Source organism: Malaclemys terrapin, chromosome 6 (genome assembly GCF_027887155.1).
Source record: "Malaclemys terrapin pileata isolate rMalTer1 chromosome 6, rMalTer1.hap1, whole genome shotgun sequence".
Taxonomy (NCBI): domain Eukaryota; kingdom Metazoa; phylum Chordata; order Testudines; family Emydidae; genus Malaclemys; species Malaclemys terrapin.
In genome coordinates this window covers 110978399-111002395 of record NC_071510.1, presented here as the reverse complement: position 1 = coordinate 111002395, position 23997 = coordinate 110978399, and the positions used below count along the sequence as shown (strand labels likewise).

General features: G+C 42.2%; 1 protein-coding gene across 2 annotated transcripts in view; it reads right to left on the bottom strand.

The window, feature by feature from the left end:
- Positions 1 to 4444: 4444 nt before the first annotated feature.
- NPR3 (natriuretic peptide receptor 3) overlaps positions 4445 to 23997 on the bottom strand; it is a 60039-nt gene continuing 40486 nt past the window's right edge. The window contains exons 5-8 of one of the 2 annotated variants that reach the window (XM_054031644.1): positions 22247 to 22341; positions 17457 to 17592; positions 15579 to 15666; positions 4445 to 10639 (exon numbers count right to left, since the gene is read on the bottom strand). In XM_054031644.1, the coding sequence (XP_053887619.1) occupies positions 10528 to 10639; positions 15579 to 15666; positions 17457 to 17592; positions 22247 to 22341 (431 nt within the window). In that variant the 3' untranslated portion in view covers positions 4445 to 10527. The remainder of the gene's footprint in view (positions 10640 to 15578; positions 15667 to 17456; positions 17593 to 22246; positions 22342 to 23997) is intronic. The other variant, XM_054031645.1, reaches the window with a different exon arrangement.

The following is a 23997-nucleotide window of genomic DNA, read 5'->3' as shown; positions in this document are numbered from 1 at the left end:
TGCCTCCTCCCTCTACTGTCTTGTTGATAGTGTAAGTTTGCTAAGTTAGGAACAATATGTTCTAGCTGGACATGAACTCATAACAGCATATGTTTGACAATACATTTTATTTAAGGTCAAGTTGTCAATGGGTGGGCCTGGGCATGGCTGAAGGTTGCAAGATTGCAGTGTAGATTTTCATTTTTCCTCAAGGGTTGAAGGGACAGAGTTCAGAGAGAAGGCAGCAACATCTGCTGGGGAAAAGGTTCAGAATACCCAAATGAGGTTTATTTTACCTTCCTAGTAAGAGTACATGAAAATAATCCATATGATAAGACGTTATAGTGGATCACAGATTGAATGAGTCAACAGTGTGATGCGGTTGCAAAAAAGACTAATATCTTTCTGGAGTGTGTTAACAGAAGTGTTGCATGCAAGACATGGGAGGTAACGCTTCCACTCTACTCAGCATTGGGGAGACCTTAGCTGGAATACTGTGTCCAGTTTTAGGTGCCACACATTAAGAAAGATGTGAACAAATTGGAAAGTCCAGAAGATAGCAACAAAAATGTTAAAAGGTTTAGAAAACCTGACCTAGGACAGGTTAAAAAAACTGGGCATGTTTAGTTTTGAGAAAAGGTTGAGTGGGGACCTAATAAGTTTTCAGATAGGTTAAGGGCTGTCCTAAAGAGGACAGTGATCAGTTGTTCTCCATGTCTACTAAAGGTAGGACAAGAACTAATGGGCTTAAAGTGCAGCAAAGGAGATTTCTTTAGATATAAGGGAAAACTTTTTAACTATAAGGGTAGTTAAGCTCTGGAATAGGTTTCCAAGGGAGCTTGTGGAATCCCCATCATAGGAGGTTTTTAAAAACAGGTTGGACAAACACCTGCAGGGATGGTCTAGCTTTCCTTGATCCTGCCTCAGTCTGGGGGGAGGGGAGGGAGGCGGGCGATGGACTAGATGGCCTCTCAAGGTCCCGTCCATCCAGAGTAAAGCTAAGATACCCTGCCATTGAAAAGGATTGAAGACAATTTGTAGTTATTTATATTACAGTAGTATCCTGAAGCCGCATTGTACAAAGATATAGTGTAAGACACCATCTACCCCCAAATAGCTTGCAATAACAATAGACAAGACAGACAGAGGAAGGAGAAACACAGAGGTAGGGAGAAACATGCAGCATGTCAGTGACAGAACCATGAATAGAATCCAGGTTTCCTGACTCCCACTCCAGTGAATCCAAACAGAGAAGAGGCCATTAGAGCTTGTGTTTTGGTTGTCTTCGGCTGCAGGTACTGTGAGGACATCTTTCTGGGTTCTACAGCACCTAGATTGACCCTTTTGAAAATCAGAAATACCTTGAAGAGAGAGAAAGCTGAGGAAAATTAGAAGGAAGAGGGGAGGGAGAGAAGCATGGGAGGACCACAGAGGAGGAGAGGGAAGGAGGGAAAAATAGAGCATGATCTGAAGGTGAAAACGAGCGATGAAAAATAGAGTGTGATGGAAATCCAGGTCCTCCTCTTGCTCACACATAGACTTTCAAGGTTGGGAAATGTTGTTTATCCTTCATTTATTTCCTTGGCCCAGAAAGGGGAACTTCAGGAGTGGGGAAACTCAATGTTAGCTGGTGCTGATGAAATCTGTTGGTCCAGTTGCAGTTAGGGACAGGGGAAGGAATTTTCAGGCCAATCATGGCCCAGGTGATGAGAACATATAGCAGCACATTGAGCCCTGGAAGTGTCAATAGCTCCTAATGTCTTTAAGCTCCAGGATCTGACAAAAGGGAATTGTTAATGAGGCCTTTAAGATATTTGCTGTTGCCTAGTGGTGCACACCTATAAATATTCAAGGAATTATGGGTTTCTGGGCTGAGATTTGTGAACCAATCCTCCTTAGCTTGAACCTCAACTCTCTTCCCAAATGGAACTGGAAACTTTTATATGGTGTGTGGCTTGCTTTAGTTAAATTAGATCCCTCTCTTCCCTGTCTCCCTTTTCCTGTCTGCTTCCCCCAGATCACTCTGTCAGTATCCAGGCTGCTTTCAACTCCAGCACTAATTTGGAGCTTTCCTCTGAATGTATCCTGGCCCATAAGTAATGGGGAATCAGAGATGGAAATGATAACCAATCAGATTATCTTGCATTCCCACCTGCTGCTGCAGGATTTCCCCCTGCTGCGTGGTCTCAAAGGCTTTTGCTTTAAATACCTGAAGCAACAAAAATTCTATACGCCAACTTTGGGAGATTAGTAGACTACACTGTTCTGCAATTTTTCCTGATACCAGCCTACATTTTCATCTGTTCAATGTCATGATTCCAATATCCTATTTATAACTGGTGTTGGGTGAATCTCAAAGGCTTCAGAGGCTTATTTCAGTCCAGTTAAGCATCCAAAAATGCATCTGCTTATCTGAATTCTCTAAATCTTGTGGGAGTCTCAGGCCTAGTTTCCACTCTCCCCATGCTGCGCATCTCCCTGCAATAGGCCCTGCTCCTTGTGTTTATCGTGTCAAGGTGGTTGGGTACTGGCCAGTTTTGAATCCCTGACTTTCCAGTGTATAACCATGTCATTACTAGCTCTTCAAAGAGCTCCAGTATAGAACTATGTAAAAACAACTTGACTCTTCGCATTTCTCGTTGACAATTTCAGACTTTACGCACCAAGGGGTCAAAGCAGTTGGTTAGGATCATCGGAGAAAGTATAAATAGAAATTTAAACAAACTGGCTTGTTTAAAGTAGTATTACACCCCAAACACCATCCCTCAAAATGATCCCAAACCTACATCCTTCAGCGAGGCCTTTCTTATGCATCACATCTCAAAGTGTGGGGTGGAAGAGTCAGAAGAGAACATGCTGGACTTCTCACTCATTCCCTTCCTTCCATTCCCTTTTAACTACCCATAGTACAATCTGGGACATGAATTGTAGAAAAGCCCCAAAGGACCTTTCACTGTTATCATCATCACAGCACCGGGCCCAGTGACAAGGGTATAGTTAGCCCCGGGATCTTGGCAAGTATGGGGAGAGTGAACCACTTGGCAGCCCCCTGAAATTGATAGGACACTAGACTGGGGGAATTAGGCTACTGGGTAATAACTAGAAAATGGCATATCATAGATTGAGGTGAGAAGAGATTTACCAGAGCAGGGGAACAATGCATTCCCATTTTTCTCCTGGGATAGCTTTTTCTTAGAAAACAGCCTCAAAATTGCTATGCGGCCCCTGGGAATTTTTATGACAAATGTCAGACTTGAATGGGATCAAAACATAAAATATAAAAAAAAGGGCACTTTAAAAAAAAAAAGTGGGTACATGGGTGGGTGGAATATATAGGTTAAGCAACTTTCCCAGTGCTACGCTTTCTGTTTCTTAGGGTTTACTCATCTCTATAAATCGATTGAATGATATGCATCAATGTCACAGGGGTGCTGAAAGAATTAGTATTAGTGCCCTGTTTGGAGATCCATGGATAAAAGATACTACATAGTGCAAAGTGTTCAATTGTTGGACCTCGTTGGGCCTATATTTTTTGCTTTCATTTACCCTTTTCTTGTTAGCCTGTAGACTTGCACTTCTATGGTTGCGCTCAGAGTCACAACTAGTCATTGTACCGCCTGGAGAGAACAAGCCTATTTGCACTCCTTACTGTTTTTTCATAATTTTTCCATGCCCACAGCTTTGGGCCCTGGGTGGCTGCCCTGCTCGGCCCACCCTGGTGATGGCCCTGGTAACTCTGTTGGCTGTGACATATCTAAACCTTCTCTCCTGTAAATTCTCAAGGTCTTTTATTTTGATGTGAACATGGATTAGATGTTGACTCCTCATATTCAAGTTGTTTTAGGTTATCAAAGACTGGTATGGTTTCAAGAATTGGCCTTAAATTTGGATTGCACCATAACATTGATGCAACATACAAATGTATGTTTATAAAAGGCTGTAGACCAGGAGTGACACAGGATGTCCTGATGACTGTATTTTAAAATCCCAGAAATTTTAGTCAGAGTGATACAGTCACTAATGTAAGAGATTCGATACATATCCTGCAATCCATTCTTGGGAAAAATTCTTCAGTGGAAGTTTTGCCCGACTGCAAGAATTTGCACATAGAGGTTTAATAGCCAGTTGATTTAAATAAGCAGGTCTCTATTTTATATCTCATTGGAGAATCCAAGAAATGTATCATTTTACATTTATTTTTCAAAGCCTTTTTTGGACTTTGAAACAGTTGTGGTATCTTTCTTCTGAGTCAATTAAAATGACTCCCAGTGTAATCAATTACTGGATTTATTTAATACTTCACCTTTGATAAGCCCTAGTCATTATTAAAATCAAGGTTTCATTAGATGTGTTAAAAGTAAAATCAGAAGAATCTTTTTATCAGTAACACACTATACTCTGATGGCGCCAAACATTAGAGACCAACAATAAAATCAACAGGTGATGAGACCAGAGCAGGAAAATGTACACTATCAGATTTCTATTTCTTTAATGGGAACATTTTGTTATAATCTGGATATGTGACATTCTTGCCTTCTTGATGTGTTTACAAAAAATGTACACAATTAAAATCAGTGGGCACTGACGAATGTAGATGTTTTAAATGACCAACTTGTAAAAGAAAGAAATACATTACACACATAAAACAGAGGTTATATCCACAGTCATGAATACACGTTCTCCTTGACACAAAAACAACAATAAATAAAATCACATTATATGCATATAGTTCTACTTACATCAGTACAATATACTGTGCAGCTTTCCATTCGTTTTCTACTAGACCGATACTACATTTCTGTGTTGTCCAGTATTTTTACATTGATAATGAATAGTATCACCCCAAAAAAGGGGACAAAGTTAACTTCCACAGTCTCTATCCTGAGTCTTCTTGGTTTCGTGATAATTACATACTAGGCACAAGGAACAAAGCAAATCCATCCCATCACCTTCCCCTCCGCATTCTGCCCCAATGCCTGGGGCTTTATATTTTTAGACATGATCAATAAAATAAACACTCTTATTTAGGTAAGCACTTAGTTTTAGAGGTGAGAGTCACCCCTGGGCAGAGGGTCAGCCCAAGTCCTATGTGCCACTTAAATTCAATTTAAGCCATATTTTGAGGTCTTAAGTGGGATTTAATTGGTGAATAGTCCTTGGGCCGGTCCTCTGAGCTTAAGTATAAAATAATATAGACCGCATCCTGTGCAGAAAGCAAGAGCTTGATCCTGCTCTCATTGAAGTCAGTAGCACATCAATGGGCGTACAATCAGTCCCTGAGTTTCTCTTTCTTTTCTCCCTCAACTCAACTGTGCAGGTATTAATTCTCTATTCCCAACAGACCTTTCCACTCCTTGAATTCTTTGCTACAGTAGAAGCCATGAAACAGTCAACACTTGCCAATCATTACCTCACAGTCACCCCAGATATGTACTAAATACAAAGAAAAACTTTAATGATCTCGTATACCACTGTGTGGTAACTGTTACATTGGCTTTTTTAGTGGCGCCTCCTACACTATATGGAGAAACATCCATGCATGTGGGTCATAGGGGATAAGGTGTCAAAGAAATGAACCAGATCTTCAGCTGGTAAATATCAGTGCAACTCTACTGAAGTCAATGTAGCTGTGCCAATAAATGTCAGCTGATGATCTGGCCTAATGTTTGTAAAACCCATGGTCACAGACTTCGGTGTGAGAATTGTGCAGTTATTCCTTGTGCGGATCAGCTTAGATTAAGAAATTAACAATTAAAACAAGATTTTTTTAAATCCCCTATTAGGTACATTTCCTCTGCTTGCTCAAGTGTCTGGTAGGAACATTCACACAACAGAAACACCAAGCAACAGTTTACACAGTCAGGATTCTTAACCTTCTGAAGTTTCAGCACCTAATGAATCCACGAAAGACATCTGTGCTGTAGTTTAACATATAAACTTTAACAGTGTCAGATTCTTCAGAGTATTTTGCCATCGATGCAGAATATTAACATTAGTGGTTAATGAGAAATTTTGAATGAACTCTAGTCCAGCACCTTTTAAGTCATTTTTGTAGGGTCTAAATGTGGTGTACACCAGTCAGAGGCATTTTGAAATGTGCATTCTGGAAGAAGCAATTCTAGATTAAAAAAAAATATATCTACACAGTTATTTCATAATTAAACACTAATCCAAGACAGTCTCCAAGTCATGGCAATATTATATTCCTGATGAAAAGCCAATAATATCCTTGTAAAACACCAAACCCGCCTCCCCTTTAACCCACCTGGGTAAAATATAAAGGGATGGTCTCCATTTCACATACATGCTAAATTTAAGACTGAATTAAGGCCAAAAAGAAGTGCATAGGTTTCTTGTGATTCCCAAGAGGAGAGAACACTCTCATAGCCCATGGCACTACTTGTTAATCCCTTCAGATGGTCCAGTCCTGAAATCTTTCACTGGCAACATTTCTATTGACTTCAACAGAAATTTGGCCTGCATATGGTCTACGGGATCATTCTCATTCCGTATGCGAAGATGTCTGAAAATAAGACCACACACCATTTAAACTCCTTTCTGCCTAATATTTCTATAAACAGAGATGTGCACAGTGCAAATACTTCAACTTTCTCATGTGAAATGTCATTTAAACAAAAGCCCCTGTACTCCTAAACTCTGCCTGCAGATATTCAGACAGCCAATGAGCGTTAGGCATATATCTGAAGGCAGAGCTTTCCCCAACATCTTTAACTGCTATCAAAAAAAAAAAAAAAAAAAAATGTATGAGTCCTCTATTAACTATATCGCTTTAACACTTATGGATGTGCTTAAGTTTGTGTGCTAAAGTGCTGGGCTCATTTGTGGCCTTTATATGTTGATTTGTTGTTGTTATATGAATGTGTGTGAAATATGCATAGCCACAAACATAGGTTTTGGTTAAACAAGCTTCTGTGAAACCCACATTTTACAATACATTTTATTTACTTTTATAGCCCCTTAGATCCAAAGAATTCTTTAAAAACTTATTTGAAAATCAATGTTTTTGTTTGAATTTAAACATTGCCCTGCAGTATTTGAAGCCTAAGCACTGAGCTACTGCAGGAGAACCAGATAGGGAGACTGACTAGTCTATTTTCCTTGTCCTAATTAAGGAAAATGTAAAAAGTAAACAAACCATGTCAATGGTAAAAAGTAATGTTAAAAAATTGTTCACTTTTAATAATCTAAGGGTGTTGTTACTAACAGAGATTTTTAAAAAATAGCTAAACAGGCTCCATGCATTCCTCCAACAGTCTGCTATGCTCCCAATGTTATGGTGCCTCCTCTGGAAGTGAATAAAGTAGGTTGTGGTGCTTTAAGCTGTGGCCAGTCCTCCACAGGAGCCCCAGCTGGTGAGACTTCCTGGGCAATGCTATCTAGGATTGCGATTCAAAGCAGGGCTGCATGATTTTTTTTTTTTCAGCCTCACAGTGACTCTCTAATTACCGTTTTCTGTTTTCTCCTCAATTCCATTTCGCTGAAACAAGATCATGTGATCAAAAATTGTCCTGTTAATTATCCCAGATCCTCTACCTGGACTTAACTGTGCTTGGCACAGGACCAGGTGATGAGGACAAACGCAGCTTGAGCCCACCTTTTGTGTTTCTGATCTGTGAGGCAGCTTGGGTGGGGGGGGGCAGACCAGCCTCCCATGTACGTCACAGCAAACCAAATGTGAAAAAATATTTTAAACTGCCCTTGGTTTACAACAAAAACATTGTGGTTTTTATTTTTTGCTTTTTTCCTTCCCCTATTTTCAGTAGCAAAACAGAAAAGGAGAGGGGAAAAAAACAAATGGAATATTTCCAAAAGTGAAAAACAAATCAAAATGATTTTGAAACCAGTAAAATTTTTGGCTAACACTTTCAAAAGCCGTTTCAACTAAAACATTTTAGAAATTTTCCAAAAAATTGATCAACTTTTTTCCGCCAGCTCTAGAGCAATGTGAATTCTGCTCTAACCTATGCCAAGCGCAGTGGTTCATGGCTTGACAGGGGCCATTCTAGTGGCTGTAGTGGTGCATAGGCCATGTCACTTTTTCAACAGACACACACTGCAGACCTAGGCTGTGAAATGGGGCATATTAGAGCCTCTACCTTACTCTGTGCTACCCAATGAGAGGGAATCCTTAAGGTCTCAAATCCACCATTTCCAGCTGCTTTGATCTACTCTAGAGCAGCTCCAAGAATGGGCCCCTGCCTCGATGCCTGAGGAATCAGACAGAACTTCACAAATGCAGGCAGTAAACCGCATGTCCAGATACGTGTTTTAGAAAAAAGTAGATGAAACACACCAGCAAAATCTGTCCACACACTGAAAAAATAGAAAGCTGTAATAAAACAAATCAGGCCAAATTCTGCTCTGTTTACTGTAAGCTACTTCGGTGCACTTTCTCTGGATTTACACTAGTATAAATGATGGCAGAATCTGGCCCTTAGAGCAGTGGTCCCCAAACTTTTCCTCTCGCACCCTCCCCCTTACCAGTAATATAATGTGTCTGCGCCCACCCCGGGAGCGGAGTTGTGGCCAGGCTGGGGACCGCAGCTGGGGCCAGGAGCCGGGCCCAGCGGCTGAGAGTGGGGGCAGGAGCAGAGCTGTGGCCAGGGCCAGGAGTGGAGTCAGGGCGTCAGCTGTGGCCAGGAGCTGGGGCTGGAGCGGAACTGGGGGCAGAGCGGGGCTGGATGGAGCTCCTTCCCCACCTCCTGGTAGGGGCTGGCCTGGGCCCCGCTGTGCTGCCCCCAGACGTTCCTCTGCACACACACACCCCGGGGGTATGCCCACAGTTTGGGGACCACTGCCTTAGGGACTAGTTTTAAGGGCTCTGTTAAAGAAAAGTTTTCTTAATATGAAAAATTGCCAGGATAAACCAAAGGATTCACAAACTTGGTAATTTTTCTCGCTCTCTCAGACAATACTCTTAGAGCTGTTACTCTCCAAATCAGGCATTCTAAATAATACCTACATTTCCTGACTAGAAAGTGTTAAGAACTTTTCTATATACAGTATAAAATAACCTACTTTTAACAGAGCCAATCCTGCTCCAATTGAAGTCCATGATAAAATTAATGAGATAATTACTAGAGATATCAATGGCAGCAGGATCTGGATCAGGCCCCACAGCAGCATCTTAAAGCCCCAATCCTGCAGACGCTTTACTTTCCCCATGTAAGTAGTCAGTCTCACTGACTTGAATGTCTGTAAAGTTAAGTGTCTGCAGGATTAGGGCCTAAATTTGCAATCTGAATATTTTTTGGCAATTTTACAACTAATTAATTGCATTTTAGTTTAGCTAATTAATTATTTGCATTCTGCACATGCTTGGGGAAGAGTGAGGGAAAAAAAATCTGGTTAATATTCATAAACCAAAATAACTTTTATTTACATTAATGACTTCCTGTGCACATTATTCACACTGTAAAAATATTTCTTCAAACCTTCTCACCTTGACTTTAATCTTACCAAAGCAAAAATAGACATTTTCTAATAGAAAAATACAAGATAAAGATACCTAAAAATAAAATGCTAGCATGGAATGTCATTTTTATAAAAAAAATCTTTTGAATTACCGTTACTGTACAAACACTCCCCTATCATTAATATTTACAGAGTCTGGATCGTACCCTCCTCTCACTGAAATCAGGGGGACTTCTGCCGTTGACTTCAATGGGAGCAGAAGCCAGCTCTTTAGATACTGCACTAGCCTTTCTAAGAGGCGGTGATGATGGAGAGAGTGAAAGATAACTCTTCTGGGATGTTTTGGCATAATATAAAAGCATATGTCAGGCTGAAGAAAAAGCAAATCCACTCTAGGGTTCTGCTTCTCCGCTTGCTTATGTTTCATACCAGTGAAACTCCATTGACTGCAATGGAGCTACTCTGGACTTACACTAGTATAAGTGAGAAGAGATGCAGTCTCTGTATACCCTGTCTTGATTTTGATACGGTACGTGCAATGAAAAAATGACTTGAGTGTTTCCACCCTCTTTACTTTCTCGATAGTTATTTACATCCCAAGTGCCAACTCCTGAGATTAAACTCTAGCAGTCTAATCCTGCACCCACTGAGGTCCATGGCAAAGTGGCCCATTGGTTTCAATAATGCAGGAAGCCCATAATGAAGACGTTTTTATTTTAATGGCAAAGCAGCATTGAAACCACATTTTGATATCCTTGCTTGTGATGCAGCTAAGAAAGGAAGCACTAGGAGTTAAAAAGAAGGGGTCAGGAAGAAGCATTCCCAGCCCTAAGCACAAAACTGCTTCCCTCAATAAATGTCTTAGAAAATACCCTCTCAAAACACTAACGTCTTACAATGTGAAACTATCTTTTTTTTTCCCCACGAGATGAAAGGCCATGTGGCATAATGTGATTAGTAAATCATTCCTGAGTTTCTGAAAAAAATTAAGACAAAATGACTCTACTGCTTAAAGAATGAGTTCTTCAAGAGCCTCTTCTTTTACACTGATGTCTTTGGTTTTGTCCATTTCCCTAAAGTTTTTTTTCAGGAAGAATGGGATTTTTTTCTTCTTTACGCAGCAGAAAAATGAGATCTAATGGAGTCTTCACGTAACTGCCGATGCTTGCCCACATTACATTCTTCCTGTTGACTTCGTCTCTCAATAGTTATTCTGTATTTCTTTCTGCATGAAAGGAGAGGAATAGAGTAAGAAATCCTCCCTCAATAACAAGATAATAGGACTTCTCTTTCAAAGAATCCCTATAGGGGACAACTGGGTTTCTGTTGAGATTTGAGAAGTGACAGAATCTGAAATCCTGGTAAAAGTTTAAAGTCGTTTGCCTTGAAGCATTTTGCCCTAGTCCAAGAATTCTGTGTAAAAATTAACAGGCATTCTCAAGGCACGCAGACACAAACATTTTCTTTTTTGACAATTTGTGAACTAAACGATTAGGACGTTCTTGTATAGTGGCACGGGAACTATGCCAGATTACTCTTTTTGCATTGATCAGAGCCAAATTACTTTCTTATACCAGACGTGGGGGCCACTTTCTGTGGGATCTGCACATTGGATCTGCCTCTTTATGCAGTCAAAACTCCCATTGAAGCCAGATACTATCTAATTAACTCCTCACAACATCTACATGAGATAGATTAGTGTGTTTATGATATCACTGGAAGTATTATCTGTGTAATTAACACTGGATCCAGCCCTAAGGATCTTAAGGAAAACTGGAAAAGAGATTTAAATGATATCTAAGGGGTATATTAAATTGCTTGTGCATCAGCCATGGTTTTCCATGTGTGCCCACCTCAAGCCCTTATCAAGAGTTTCTTTATATTATTCATACATCAAAGTAAGGTACTAAACCCACTTCCTCCCATAAACCTCCAGAATGAAATTTTAGAAACGGAGTCTAATATTTTTAACATTACACCTATGAGCCCACTGGGTTTCAGGGCTAATTATTCAAAAGGGCCTCAAACCAGCCCCTGTTGTATATGCAGTTTTTGCACAATATTGCTTTTGCACACAAATGACACAATGTTCACATACAAAGGAAATTTGCATTCAATTTTCATGAACAAGAGGGATTTAAGTCCAGGATTTCCAAAGTTAGGCTTCTGAAGATGCAGATAGGCACTTAACCTGCTAACACCCTTTTGAAAATACTAACAAGTGCCTAACTCCCATTGAAACTGCTTTTGAAAATCCCACTAGGCATCTGTCTGAATCTTTAGGTACCTAAATACCTTTAAAAAATAGACTCTTACTGTATATATATTCTATTATTTCTTTGTGCATGGAAGTTTTTAAGGCACAAAACCAGGCCATTTTTGGAAATATACCCTTTTACTTCCTTTCAACACAATATATCAGAAGAACTATGGTTTTGATTTTTCAACAAAGTGCAGTTGTACACTCAAAGATATGCAAGAAGTTGTATGCCTAATTGTGGTAATTACACATGCAGATGATCAAATAGTTGTATAACTATATTTGCATGCACATTAGTGTAACTGCTGCATAACTGTGGATATACATACAAATAATTTCTGTGAACACAATCCCATATGCACTTTTCTTAAAATCTGGCCCTATACGTCCAGGGAATATATGCCAGGTCTGATATTTAATTCTTGCCATTCACTCTAATGGATGAATTAAGTCCCTGACCCTCCTCCCCCTAGCGTCAATTGGTGCAGAATCAGTCCCCAAATGTCAAAGTTAGAAGCACTTAGGGGCAAGTCCTCTGCTGGTGCATACTGTCAGTTTACAGCACCTATGGATAAGCCCCCTGGTGTGTGTAACGTTAAAAAAAAATACCACCTTTACATTTTGTAGTTTCAAATTGGGAGTGTTGTAAAAGATGCAAGGGTCTGGCTGTGACCATGCACAAAGTACATTATAAAGGCACATTTGTACCATTTTTTGTCTTTTCCAAAACATAAATGGGGTCTTTAATCTGTTCATTTGATAAATGGGTGCTTTGTTTGAGCCCCACAAGATGTACTGAACATGCACTGACGCAGGCAACAGTAAGTTTTCCTTGTGGACATATATCCTAGAATCATAGAAGTGTAGGACTGAAAGGGACCTGTAGAGATCTAGTCCAGTCCCCTGCACTCAAGGGAGGACTAAGTATTATAGACCAGCCCTGACAGGTGTTTGTCTAACCTGCTCTTAAAAGTCTCCAATAACAGATTCTACAACCTCCTTTGACAATTTATTTCAGTGCTTAATTACCCTGACAGTTAAGAAGTTTTTCCTAATGTCCAACCTAAATCACCCTTGCTGCAATTTAAGCCCACTGCTTCTTGTCCTATCCTCAGAGGTTAAGGAGAACAATTTTTCACCCTCCTCCTTGTAACAAATTTTTATGTACTTGAAAACTGTTATCCCGTCCCCCTCAGTCTTTTCTTCTCCAGACTAAACAAACCCATTTTTTTCAATTTTCCCGCATAGGTCATGTTTTCTAGACCTTTAATAATTTTTGATGCTCTTCTCTGGACTTTCTCCAATTTGTCCCCATCTTTCCTGAAATGTTGCACCCAGAATTGGACACAATACTCCAGTTGAGGCCTAATCAGCACAGAGTAGAGCAGAAGAATTACTTCTCGTCTTGTTTACAACACTGCTGCTAATACATCCCAGACTGATGTTTGCCTTTTTTGCAATAGTGTTACACTGTTGATTCATATTTAGCTTGTGATCCATTATGACCCCCAGATCCCTTTCCGCACTACTCTTTCCTAGGCAGTCATTTCCCATTTTGTATGTGTGCAACTGATTGTTCCTTCCTAAGTGGAGTACTTTGCATTTAACCTTATTGAATTTCATCCTATTTACTTCAGACGATTTCTCCAGTTTGTCCAGATCATTTTGAATTTTAATCCCATCCTCCAAAGCACTTGCAACCCCTCCCAGCTTGGCATCGTCCGCAAACTTTATAAGTGTACTCTCTATGCCATTATCTAAATCATTGATGACAATATTTAAAAGAACCAGATCCAGGTCCGATTCTTGTGGGACCCACTTGATATGCCCTTCCAGTTTAATTGTGAACCACTGATAACTACTCTCTGGGAACAGTTTTCCAACCAATTATGCACCCACCTTATAGTAGCTCCATCTAGGTTGTATTTTCCTAGTTTTTTTACGAGAAGGTCATGTGAGACAGTATCAAAAGCCTTACTAAAGTCAAGATATACTACATCTACCGCTTCCCCCTACCCACAAGGCTTGTTAGCGCCCTATTCACAAGGCTTGTCAAAAAAAGCTATTAGGTTGGTTTGACACAATTTGTTCTTGACAAATCCATGCTGACTGTTACTTATCACTTTATTATCTTCTAGGAGTTGTAAACTGATTGCTTACTTATTTGCTCCATTCTCTTTCCGGCTACTGAAGTTAAGTTGACTCATCTGTAATTCCCCAAATTGTCCTTATTTCACTTTTTATAGGTTGACACTATATTTGCCCTCTTCCAGTCCTCTGGAATCTCTCCCATCTTTGGTGACTTTTCGAAGATAATTGCTAATGGCTCAGATATCTCCTCAGTCTGCTTCTTGCGTATTCTAGGATGTATGTCATCAGGCCATTGTGATTTAAAGACATCTAACTTGTCTAAGTAATTTTTTCCTTGTTCTTTCCCTATTTTACCTCTGAACCTACCTCATTTTCACCTCATTCATTAAGTTAGATGTCCAATTATTACTAAAGTTTTGTGAAAAGTGAAACAAAAGTCATTTAGCATTTCTGCCATTTGCACATTTTCTGTTATTGTTTCTTCCTCGCCCTCGCCTCCCCCACCGCCCCCATGGAGTAACGGGCTACCCTGTCCTTGGTCTTCCTCTTGCTTCTAATGTATTTGTAGAATGTTTTCTTGTTACCCTTTATGTCTCTAACTAGTTTGATCTCATTTTGTGTCTTGGCCTTTCTAATTTTGACCCTACGTACTTGTGTTATTTGTTTATATTCACCCTTTGTAATTTGACCTAATTTCCACTTTTTTAGGACTCTTTTTTTGAGTTTCAGATAATTGAAGATCTCTTGGTAAAGCCAAGGTGGTCTCTTGCCATATGTCCTATCTTTCCTACGCAGTGGGATAGTTTGCTCTTGTGCCTTTAATAATGTTTCTTTGAAAAACTGCTAACTCTCCTGGACTGTTTTTCCCCTTAGACTTTCTTCCCATGGCTGACTTAATGATATGGAGAGGGAATTAAAACTTCTTAGAGCAGTACTGAAATATTGGAGATATTTCAGAATGATTGCTTAAGATAGGCTTGCACATCAGAAATGCAGGTTTCACTATGTCTCATTTTGTTAACCTGTATTTCAAAAACAGCAAAAAAGGGGCAATTGTCTTAATTGTTACTGTTGCATAAAAACATTATTTCATTGTAATATACAAGGAATCAACTGTATTCTTTTTACTTTGTCTCTTCCATGCATAAGGAAATACAGCATAACATGTATAATATGCTCAACAATTAAGTCAATGGGAGTTTTGCTGAGCTGTAGGATGGCCCCGAATGTTGTAGATTTGTTGGTTGACAGTACAAGATTTAAAAATACACAAACAACCTAGCAACAGAGCATTTGGTCCTGCCTCTTGGAACCCACTGAAACTCAACAATTCCCTTTGGCCAACCATGATAAAGCAGTCACTTTGAAATATCTCCAGTATATTAATAATACTGTATTATTTTGCTCAGCAATTAAATAAAGACACTACTCTGCTCTACTAGGCAGCTGGTCCTGGTCCTGTGCACGATCACAGCATGTACAATGCTGAAAAATAGGAAAGCTTTCCACATCTGTGAGCTTTATTATGTTAGCCATGAATTTACTGGCACTACTAACACAAGTAAAATTACCCACAAGCATAAGTGATTGAAGGATCAGGGCCTAACACAATAAAGCTGACTTAAGCATACAAAACAGCTATCGAGACAGTAAAGTGAATGAACTGGCTTCAGTGGGAGTTTTGCCCCAGAGAAGTAGGCCCTTATTTTAGCACCTGTCTGTCTCCTCTCCTCATACCAGAGAGAGGCTTGCAAGGTGTGGAGAGGTTTGGGCTCTGTAGGTAGCTAAGGAACTTTTAGTAACTGGGACTAACCTGAAAAAGTAGAAAGCCATTAGTAATCCTGCTCCAAGTAAGGCGCCCACTACGATCCCTGTAACTGCCGACTCTCCTAGGCCACCTGCTTGAAAAAGCAAAAAGAAATAAATGATCAGCATTCGTACCCAGAACTGTTCATGTTCACGTTTTGGAAAATACGGGTTAAAGAAATGACCAATGCAAAAAAATAACTAGAGCTGTTTATAACCCCGTTCAGATGGGGCTTGAGGGGAACCTCTCCTTTGGTTCAAACTCATGTGATTTTATTTTCCTCTCTGCTTTACTCTGAGTGTTGGGTGTCAACCCTCCCACCACCATGAAATCAAAGGAACACTCAGTCACAATTGTAATAATGGTGTGATATAGAGAAATGCTGGTAAGAGATCGGTGTGTATGGCCTACCCCTCATGACTGACTGTGATTACAATAGATCACATGGCAGGTGTCTGGGTCTAATGACTGCAGCAGCTACTATGACAGAAACAACCGAGTTTCACCTGGGTTAGCAACAAAATCGTACACCAGCCCAGGTTAACTCAAGGATGGGCTCATCTTCACTCAGTAGCCTCATAGGCCCCAGCAAACCTTTTGATGAACCTGGGCTGAGTTTCAAGTAAAATTCATGTGGTTTTAGTTCTGTGCTGAAAGTTTTGCACATGAAGTTACAGTCAACAAATGACTATGTGAACATAATCATAAATCAATATTCAGCTGAACGGTGAGAACATAGCACTTTGCCACAGAGTTGAGTAGGGGACAGAATAGAGATGCAATGACCCAGGAGGAGCTCAGGGAAGAAAGTCTCTCGAGGGAGCAAACAAGGAGCATGCTCGCTGCATCAGTCTTTAGGACGGCATAGCCTGCTTCTCTTGCCATGCCTGGCCCACACCATGGGCTGGTACAGAGGGAGGGGGAAGCCACGGACCCGCCTCCTCTTCACTCTTCTTTGACCCTTTGAAGGGCGTTGCTGCTTCCCACCCAGGGACGCATGGAGATAACAAGGGGGCACAAATGCACTGTCTCCCTCTGCGCTAGTCGAGGACAGCCCGGGCCAGAATGAATGTATACAGAAAAGTATAGAGTACAGCTATTGTTTTACATCTTAATGGAAAAGAGGGAAATAATACTGTCGAGCTGGGGGTATCTCCTGGCTCCAGAGCTAGCAATTCATCTCCTGCAAAACCCTCCTTATAAAAGGGGAGCTAAGACCATCCTTTTGAGGGAAATGTCCACAGCAGAGAGAAACTTGCCACAGAAATATTGCAAGTATCTTTTTCCAGTCACCTCATTGTCCCCTCTGCGAAGCATGGTCTGTGAACGCAGGAACTGGAAAGAGATGGGGCTGCTCAGGTTGAGAATCTCTAGAGGGCACCATCCCAAACCCCGTGGAGAGTTAATGCTGTTCTTATCAGCAACTGTCAAAGGGGTGTGATTACGTCTTGTCGCGGGGGACAAGCTTGCATATTCCAGCTACTCACTGTGTTTGCTCCCTTCTGGCCTGCGGAGAGCTACCCGTTTATTTTCCTGGAAGGGGACTTCCATGGGCTTAGGGCCAACACGGACGTATCTGTAGCATAATGGGCATGCACCAGCTTAATGATGGGAGTCTGCCAAGAAGTTGCATATCTGCTTGAGCTTTTTGTTCCCAGTAGTAGCATGCAATGTCTGGGAATAAAGATATGTCCCAGCCGTTCTAAACGGAACTGTTTCAATACAGCACAGCTGTCAAGGTACTGCTAGCATTTTCAGGCCCAGCAACCTTGACAGTGTTCCATTAAGGAATGTGAGTGTAAACAAGGGGATGCTGTATCACAGCATGGGCTGCTTCCTCTCTCTCTTACAGCTTGGAAGGAAACATTAAGTCACTAAACTTACATGATTTACAAGGCGTATTGTTCGTGTGCTCTAAAACTCTGTTTTCATCTATTCTCAGCTTGCCAGGACCCCAAGGATACTTCACGTTTGATCGAATTTCAAAACGCCCTTGCTTTCCATAGTAGTCCCCAATCACCTGTGTAAAAACAAGAAATGACAATGCTTTTCTAATGAATTTATTCCCAGAGAAAAGAGACACACTGGAGAGCTGCATGTGCTTGGAGCCTTGTGAAACGTCCTGATTATCCACGGGACGTGAATAAGTTGCCCTGTCAGAATCCCACTGATGCGATCATTAATTAGCAGCACTTATGGCTATGGACAAAATTGTAGATTTATAAATCTAGGGCTTTCCATACCCTGCTCCAGTTTAGTCACTGAAATCAATCTCACCAGCTTTCTGCTCCAAACAATAAATGGCCAGGGTTCAGAGAAAATTTGGAGTTAGCTTGTTTAAAACTTTGTGATGGTTCTTGAAATGGTTCCTGTGACAGGGTGTACCAAGCCTCTTGTGGCCCACTGCTGGAGGCTCCACAATCCTACTACACCTCTCCCCAGGAAAGGAGCAGCAAAGGTGGGCTCTCCAGACCTGCCTAGAGCGGCTGCCAATCAGAGCCCAGGAGGCTCAGATAAAAAGGAGCTGCAGAGCCTTAGCAGGTAAGTTCCTGGGACCAAGGGCTGAGGAAGAGTGCTCTTCTCTGGACAAAGGAGCTTGAGTGGCAACCAGAGTTTGGTTCTGACTACAATTGTTTAAGCTGGGAGAGAGAGGACCTGAGAACTTTAACCCTAAGGTAAGGGGGTGAAGATAAAGGGGCCAGGTGAGAAGAGGTCTAGGAAAATAGCAATAATGAACTGAAGTGAGCGGTATGTAGCTGCTGTGTGTGTGGCTGCTGGTGGGCTGGAACATGGAGTAGTAGGCAGGCCCAGGCTCTCCTACCAGCCACTGGCAAAACACTGTGAAGGGGACAAGGCTTGTTTGGGAACCTCAGCCAAGGACTGAATGTAAAGGGCCCAGAGCCAGGACTGAAGGCCCTAGTTAGTAAGGTAGGGTTACCATACGTCCGGATTTTCCCAGACATGTCCGGCTTTTGGGGGCTCAAATCCCCGTCTGGGGGGAAATCCCCAAAAGCCGGGCATGTCCGGGAAAATCGGGAGGGCTGGGTGGTGCTCGGCCGGGGCCGGCGGTGCGGGGGCCGGGGGCATGGTGCCGGGCCGGGAACCAGGGGCGCAGTGCAGGGCCGGGCACGGGGCCGGACGGGGAGCTGGGGGCGCGGTGCCGGGCCGGGGTCCGGGCTGGGAGCCGGGTCGGCCGGGCCCGCGGGGAGCCGGGCCGGCGGGGAGCCGGGTTGGCCGGGCCCGCGGGGAGCCGGGCCGGCGGGGAGCCGGGGAGCCGGGCCGGGGGTGTGCCGGGCCGCCGGGGGCCGGCAGTGCTGGGCGGGCCGGGGGTGGTGGGCCGGGGCCGGCACCCCAGGGCCCGAGCCGACCCAGGCTGGAGCCGCCGGGGGGGCCAGACTGGGCCGCGCCTCCTCCCCCCCACACCCCCCTTACCTGCTTCAGGCTTCCCGCGAATCAAATGTTCGCGGGAAGCAGGGGAGGGGGCGGAGACTTTGGGGAGGGGGCGGGGTTGGGGAGGGGGTATGGGGGGGGCGGGGCCGGGGGCCGTGGAGTGTCCTCCATTTGGAGGTACAGAATATGGTAACCCTAAGTAAGGACTCTTCCTACCCCAGAAGGGGTTCATTTTGACTGTGACCAAGCTGGAGGACTGAGCCACTGGAGGGCTACCAAGTAAGGTTGACAACCTACAGGGGTGCCAGGAGAGGGAAAGGCCTGCAGTATCTCATGCAGCAGCAGGTGCTCCAGAAGTGTTACAGGCCCGAACAAAAACCCTTTAATCTGATCTCCCACAAACTTTTTGGCATTTGAAATCTGGACTCAGATCCTGACTTTCTTGCATGGAGACCATCTCTACCGAGTTCATGGATCTCAGTAAACCAAAGGTTTTGGGGTTGTAAAGAAACTTAAAAGCAGGAGAGCTTTGCCTGATTTTGGGTTCCATTCTATAATGTTCCGAGAGGTCTACATGCATTTTTGTTTTCTGTTCAGGATTTTGGGTTCAGATGTGAGAGTTTCAAAATCTTGATTCAGATTCTGAACTTCCTTAAAATTCAAGGCTGTATGTAATCAAGTTTGTGAGTTGGTTCCTTCATTAATATTATATGCCCAAGAGGATGATTCATGTTGCATACAAATAAACATATAGGATATGGTTTACTACTGCATCACTCCAGTTTAACGCCAATGGAACAACAGAGCTACAACAGTATACAGATGGAGTAATACAGTAGAGAATCTGGCCCAAATTATCTGTACAACTAGCAGAGTAAAAGAGGCTGCTTTCTATCTACTTGATGAAATTCACACAGGAGAATATTTTAGGCTCCCATTTGTGGTGCAGTTTTCAGAAATAAAATGCAAGGACAAATGAGTATCTGCATCTCTACCTGATTTTGTGCCTCCAGTCAAGTACTGCAGTTAGAGGGACAAATACCCAGATATGTGAACGGCAGGGGCAAAAATGCAGGAACAAATCCTGCCTGCAAAAGGAGAGGAGCTGCCCACCCTTCTGAAAAAATATTCCCTAAAATGTATAAACATTAATGAAGAAAAAAAAATGGAGGGCCAAATTCTGCCTTCAGGTAACATGCACGGCTGCCAGGGAAGTTAATGTGAGTGGTGCATTTGCATCAGAAGATATAATTGTTTGAACACAGACATGAATTTTCAGTTAATTCTGGGCTTAAAGTAAACTTTGTTACTTTCCTTATTTGAGCCACTGAGGCATGTTGATGGGTGAAATTCACCATTATACATAGGTCCGGCCCAAGCCAGATGTGCCACTTAAATCCTATTTTGAGGGCTTACGTAAGACTTAAATGGAGAATACTTGCTACATGCATAGGAGAATTTCACATTGAAGGAGTCTGCATTTCTCTGCCATTAGTGCAACTGTAGTTCAAATCTTTACAGGAAACACTTATTCATATTCCAACTAACAATTGCTCAGATATGGGACTGCAGGTGCAGCAAAGTGGAGAGAGAGCAGAAAAGAACCACAAACATCATTCAAGGGCTGGAGAAAATGCCTTACAGTGAGAGACCTGAAGAGCTCAATTTTTTTAGTGTATCAAAAATAAGCTTGAGAGGCAACTTGGTTCCAGTGTATAGTACTCAGTATTTTTTCCCCCCATGAAGGTACTTAAAGGGCTTTTTAACTGAGTGGAGAACGGCATAACAAGAATGAATGGCTGGAACCTGAATCCAGACAAATTCACATTAGAAATGTGTGGGTGATTAACCACTGGAACAAACTGCCAAGGGAAGTGATGGATTCGCTATCTCTTGATGTCTTCAAATTAAGATGGTTGCCTTTCTGGAAGATACGTTTTAGTCAAACACCCATTACTGGGGTCAATATAGGGGTAACTGGGTGAAATGCAATGGAGCTCAGACTAGATGATCTAATGGTTCCTTCTGATCTTAAAGTCTATGTATGAAGCTGTGAGCAGGGTTCTGGCCAATGCATGCACTCATCTGGCTCAATTCCATTGAGGAACTAATGTTTTCATGACCAGATGGAAGGAACCAGTGAAATAAATAAAAAAAACAATGGATCAAAGAAAGAGGCCAGGTTATAAATCAGCACAGGGACAGCGGAAAAACCTGAGCAAAACAGACACAATTAACAACTAATAGATTACAAAAATGAAAGGAAGAAATTAACATGAGACATACTTTTGAAGAGAAACAGAAATACACCACTGAAGAGGGAAAAGAGAGGTTCAACTGGAAATGAAAGGCAAGCAGAAGTGAAACAAGGGAGAATGAAATTACTAAAAAAATATATTAATACAAATAGGGGCTGATCACACTAGATCTTTCCCCCATAATCAGCCCTACTGACTTCCAATACCTATGACTATTCATGTAAGTATCTGCAGGTTAGGTTCATAGTTTTCAGACAATTCTATCTATAGAAATGTATTAGTGGCCTGGCCCAGCAAATCATTACTCATGTGACTAGACCTTACTCACTGGGACTATTCAAATGATGCATCCGAAGAAGTGGGTATTCACCCACGAAAGCTCATGCTCCAATACGTCTGTTAGTCTATAAGGTGCCCCAGGACTCTTTGCTGCCTTTTCAGTTAGTGTGACTCGCGGAGCTGGCCCCTTCCTTCCCATTCTCTGCCTACCAGGCTGGGGGTGGGGAGTCTGGGGCCTCTGCCCTGCGGTGGGGCTTGGGACTTCAGCCCCTAGACCCAGCAGGCGCCCCCCTCCTCCCCACAGGGCTGAAGCCTCTAGACCTGGCAGGCACCTCCTCAAGGGCTGAAGCCCCGAGCCCCGGCAGGTGCTCCCCTCACCCCCACAGGGCAGAAGCCCTTAGTCCTAGCAGGTGCACCCAGCCCTCAAACTTCTGAAGATTATTGCATGCAGCGTGGAACGTCAATAAGTTTGGCCACCCCTGATATAGAGCCTAGTCCTGTAAAGTCTTACACCCAAGTAATCCTTTGAGTGAGAATGGATTTGTAGAACTGGGTTTTATGCTTTAAGATTACTTTTACAAGCAGGATTTGCACTTAGGGTTTGTAGGATTATGTTATGACGTTTTAATACACACAGTTAAATAATTATCTGTCTACTGAGTAAGCAGACAATATGATGGTACATTATACTGACACTAGCTGGGACATCTCATCAGTAGGCATTTGCAATTATGTTTATTTTCTTACCTCCTGTGTGCCTGCTTCTGGGTTGGTCATTGCAATCACTGAGAAATCCCCATATCGGTCTCCATTGGCATCGATGGATACCTGCCCTGCAATGCCTAGAGAATGGCATGTAAGGAATTAGAAAATTAATTAGTTAAAATGTTGGACTCTTCCAAGGAAAACAAAAATATGAGTGGACAGATTTTTACAGACTGATACTTGACAGGAAATCTCATCAGTCTCACAGCACTTTTATTGGCATTCCAGAAGAAATGGTAATTTCATCTCAGCGTCTGCATTCCGAAATGCTTAACATTTCTCCTTTTGAAATATAAAATATGTGAGCCTGTTTGGGGAATATGTGAAAAAAATGTAATCCAGAAACTCAGAGCACTGGAATAAAAATAAAAATGCATTTCATGCAAATTAATTTACATAGGGCCTTGTCCTGAAATAGCTAACAAAGCCCAAGTAAAAACACACACGCTCATGTGAAGCTGAGAACTAATGAAACCGAGACCAAGGCCAGAGTCAGCAGCTCCAACATGTGGTACACCTGTGGAGCTAGTTTATTGCTGTTCTCACTGGTTACGATATGGGGAGCTATAGCTGCTTTACTGTGGGCTAAATCCTACAATCACTTAGATTCCATAGTCTTCACTGGAGCTGAAAAATTCGATCCTGAAAGGGCAGTGTTAATCTTACAGGCTCCAGTTCAGTAAAGTACTTAATGCATAAACTTAAGTCCCACTGTCAAGCTTAAACATATGTTTAAGTGCTTTGCAGAATTGGGGTCATGTTTCCTTTCTTCTCTGTTACACACAGAGATCAAGGGCGTTATTAAACATTCACTGAAGTCAATGAGACCCTTCCCATGAAATTCAATGGCACTGAATTATGCACACCCCCCCCCACCCAAGAATATACTGTGTGGGTTTGACAGACCCACAGCTCATACAGATTTAAAACAGAGTTTGGGGTAATCAGCCCTTCTTAAGGTCAAGGCTATACCAATTCTATACATGAACTTGGGTTCAATTCCTATTTATTTCAATATTTCTGGTTACAACTTTGAGAAAGACACATTCAACACTCGTCAGTTTCTCAAGTCCTCAGCATGGCATCTGCCCTCAGTGACTAATCTCCAGTGAAACGTAGGGTCAGTTCATCCATTGGTGTAAATTGATGTAGCTCTACTTAAGACCATGGTTCCATTCCAGTTTACACCCCCAAGGCTCTGGCTCAGAATGTATACAGGAACAACCGCGTGCATGTCTGTCAAAGACACTGTAGAACTTTGCGAATACATACTCATGACTGGGAAACTGTGTGCCAAATCTTGACATTCTTAATGAGGTTTTTAATTCAGGTTTAACTCATGGAACAACTCCACTAAAGTCACTGGGCCTGATTCTTCTCTGACCCCAGTGTTACAGCAATTTGCCTTCACTGATTTCGGTGGAGTTACCTCTGAGTTATAGTGGTATAAGCAAGAGTAGAATCAGGCGCACTAGGAGTTTTCCCTCACTGAGCAAAAAAGTGAGCAAGGGTGTCATGATTTGACCCTGGTGAATGACTGAATTTAGCAACTTTGGCAGATTTAGGCCCTGAGTAGTCCTACTGAAATCAGGGGACCTTCTTGTGGAGTAAGGTGCTATTCACCGTGAATAAAGTTGGCAGAATCACACTGGCGGTCAACAAACCCAATAATAAAACAGGATAATGCAACAGATCGTGCACTGTGATCATTTCTTGTGTCAGCTTTCCTGTAG